The 2,807-nt window shown below is 63.6% G+C and overlaps 1 protein-coding gene across 1 annotated transcript in view; it reads left to right on the top strand.

Moving 5' to 3' along the window:
- Window positions 1-495: 495 nt before the first annotated feature.
- NUAK2 (NUAK family kinase 2) overlaps window positions 496-2,807 on the top strand; it is an 11,348-nt gene continuing 9,036 nt past the window's right edge. Inside the window, exon 1 of the mRNA XM_027908235.1 lies at window positions 496-773. Coding sequence (XP_027764036.1) covers window positions 555-773 — 219 coding nt within the window. The 5' untranslated portion in view covers window positions 496-554. The remainder of the gene's footprint in view (window positions 774-2,807) is intronic.

Raw genomic sequence — 2,807 nt, 5'->3', positions numbered from 1 at the left:
TCATCCCAATATCCCATCTAACCCTGCTCTGTCTCAGTGTGAAGCCATTCCCCCTTCTCCCATCACTCCAGGCCCTTGTCCAAAGCCCCTCTCCAGCACTGACCCTCCCAGCGCTCCGATCCCGCTCCCCTTCCCATCCTTTGGGTGCAAGTCTCCCTGCATCATCCCCTGGAAAATCCTCAGCTCCCACCCCTGCCACGGGGCCCCCCCCGTGCCCTCCTTTGTGCCCTCTCTCTCCCTTGTCCCTGGATTTCCTCTGCGCGCCCTCCCCGTGCCCGCACTCTGTGCATTCCCCGCTCCGCGGATCGCCCCTCTCCACCCTTCCCCGCGTGTTCCCCGCTCCCAGCGCTGCCCGGGGGGTCTCCCGGCATCCCGGGCCCCCTCCCCCGGTACCGGCCCCGGGCGGGGCGGCCGCGGCGGCCGCCAATGGGCGCGGGGGGGCGCGGCCCCGGGGCCGCCGCATTTATCGGCCGGGACGGGCCGGGACGGGCCGGGACGAGCCGGGTGGCGGCGGAGCCGGGGTTGGGATCGGGGATCAGGGATCAGGGATCAGGATGGAGCGGGCGGCGGTGCCGGGACCCGGGGCCGGTTCGGCGCTGGCCGCCTCGCTGGCCGAGGGGCTCATCAAGTCGCCGCGGCCGCTGATGAAGAAGCAGGCGGTGAAGCGGCACCACCACAAGCACAACCTCAAGCACCGCTACGAGTTCCTGGAGACGCTGGGGAAAGGCACCTACGGCAAGGTGAAGAAAGCCCGGGAGCGCTCCGGGAAGCTGGTAAGGATCCCCCTTCCCTGCTCCCCGGTGCATCCTCACCCTGCGCGGGTCCCTGAGCATCCCACCGCTCTGAGCAGCGTGGTCTCGATGCATCCCCCTCCTTCCCGCTGCATCTCCCCCCGTCCTCGGTGCTCTCCCCACCCCGGTGCATCCCCCCCGTGTGCCGGCGGTCCCAGAGCATCCCCCTTGCTTCCAGCCGCCCGGCCCCGGTGCCTCCCCCTCCGGTGCTCCCCCTTCCACCCCATCCCCGGCGCATCCTCCCCGTTCGCCGGTGCGGGACCCCCGAGCACCCCCCGCTCCGAGCAGCGTGTTCGCGGTGCATCCCCCCGCTCCGGTGAGTCCCCATCCTGCCCGTCCCGGTTCCTCCCGCCGCCCCCGGCTCCCCGCAGCCCCCGCCCGGCCCCGCTCCCGCCGCAGTGTGCGGGAGGCTGCGGCGCTTCCCCCCCCACCCCGTGCCGCAGGAAGGGGCACAGCGGTGGCAGGGCCAGCCCGGAGGGGCCTCGTCCCCCCCTTGCCGGGGGGCTGCAGCTCCTCTCGCCCACTTGACCGCGTCGGGCTTCCTGCGGGAAGGGGCGGGCAGGGATCCGGCCGCCCAGAGCAAACACCGCACTCCAGTCTGAAGGGTTTTTCCCTTCCTCTCGCCCTGGGTCTGGGTTGGGTTCGCTGTTGGCTTTCACACGGTGTGGGGCACCCAGGGCCACGCCGGCACAGCCCAGCGTCTGTCCAAAATCCTGACTCACTCCAGCGATGCTGGAGCGAATGGGGCCATGCAGGGCACGGCTCACAGATTTCCACAGGGATCCCTCACCCCCGGGAACGCGGGATGCTCCTGCCCTGGCTGCCCTGTCCTCCGGGAATCTGCAGGGCTTCAAACCTGGACGCGATTTCTCAGCCCCGAGCACCCCGAGGTGTGGGATGGGACCCAAAAAGGACACTGTCACACCGCCCTGGCCACGGGGCAGCAGGGAGGTGACCTGTGAGCAGCAGGGCTGGCCAGGACGGGCTGCCGGAGCTGAGCAGGGTGTGGGATCGGCTCCGTCCCGTCAAGGAGAACAGCTGTAAATCTGAGAGGTTTTCTTGTGTAACGCGACAGCTCCTAATGAAGTCAGAGCTGCCGTTTCCATTAGCCTATCTGATTCTGGAGAAGCTGCTGTTTTGCTGCATAATCAGGGCCTTGAAATGCAGCTTCCACCCACGGAGCTTGAAGGATCCCTCCCCTCGGGATGGGCGAGATTTGGCTTTTCCCTGTCTGCACCCAGCGAAGCTGGGAATCTTTGAACTTCCCGAAAACTCGGCCATCTGTGGAGGCCCTTTGGGACCGGGATGGGCAGCACTGCTCCATTGTAATGCAAATTCAATACACAGGCCATGGCTCCTGGGGGGGATGGAGATAGTCAAAGGCTCTGCTAACTGGTACCTCATCAGACTGGCCGTGTAGGCACAGGAGAGATTTAACCACAAATCTCTCCTCTTCCCACAAATTCTTTCTTGTAGCACTCAGCACTTCCGGACCTGTTTAATCTGGAGGCTTATCCTGAGCTGGGTTGTTATTTGCTCCTTCTCTAAGTGGCTTTCACTTCCTAAACACCAAGGTGTGAGAGCAGGTAGGGGTTACCCCTCGTGGGATCCCACGGTGCCAGCTGGGCCTGTAAAGCTGGAGCTGCTCCATGCTCGTGGGTTTAGCCTCTGGCTAATCAGAAGCTGCCTCTGTCAGAGCCACTGAATATTGAACCATCTGGTTTTACCGCCTGCATTCCTTTTTTTCCCCCCTCTGGATTTCAACCAACCTACCTGGGCTGGGAGCAGGCTGAGCCTAAATCAGGTGGTAGGCAGCAGGGAAGCCCAGGTTGCTGCAGCCAAAGGATGTTTTGGGACTCCCTCCAACATTTTTTGTCTTGTAAAACCATTTTCTGGTTAAAATTCCTCCAGCTGAAGTGCTGCTGGTGCCTTTTGGTGGGTTTCTTCTGCTGAGTGCCCTTCCCAGGTGGGGAGAAAGTTGCTGGTTATTTTTCTTTTTATTTTTTTTTATTTTTT

Source organism: Empidonax traillii, unplaced genomic scaffold (assembly GCF_003031625.1).
Source record: "Empidonax traillii isolate 1590-97213 ecotype Southwest subspecies unplaced genomic scaffold, ASM303162v1 scaffold1662:size100254, whole genome shotgun sequence".
NCBI classification, from domain to species: Eukaryota; Metazoa; Chordata; class Aves; order Passeriformes; family Tyrannidae; genus Empidonax; species Empidonax traillii.
The sequence above is the reverse complement of the archived record's forward strand: the minus strand, read 5'-3'. Positions and strand labels throughout refer to the sequence as shown.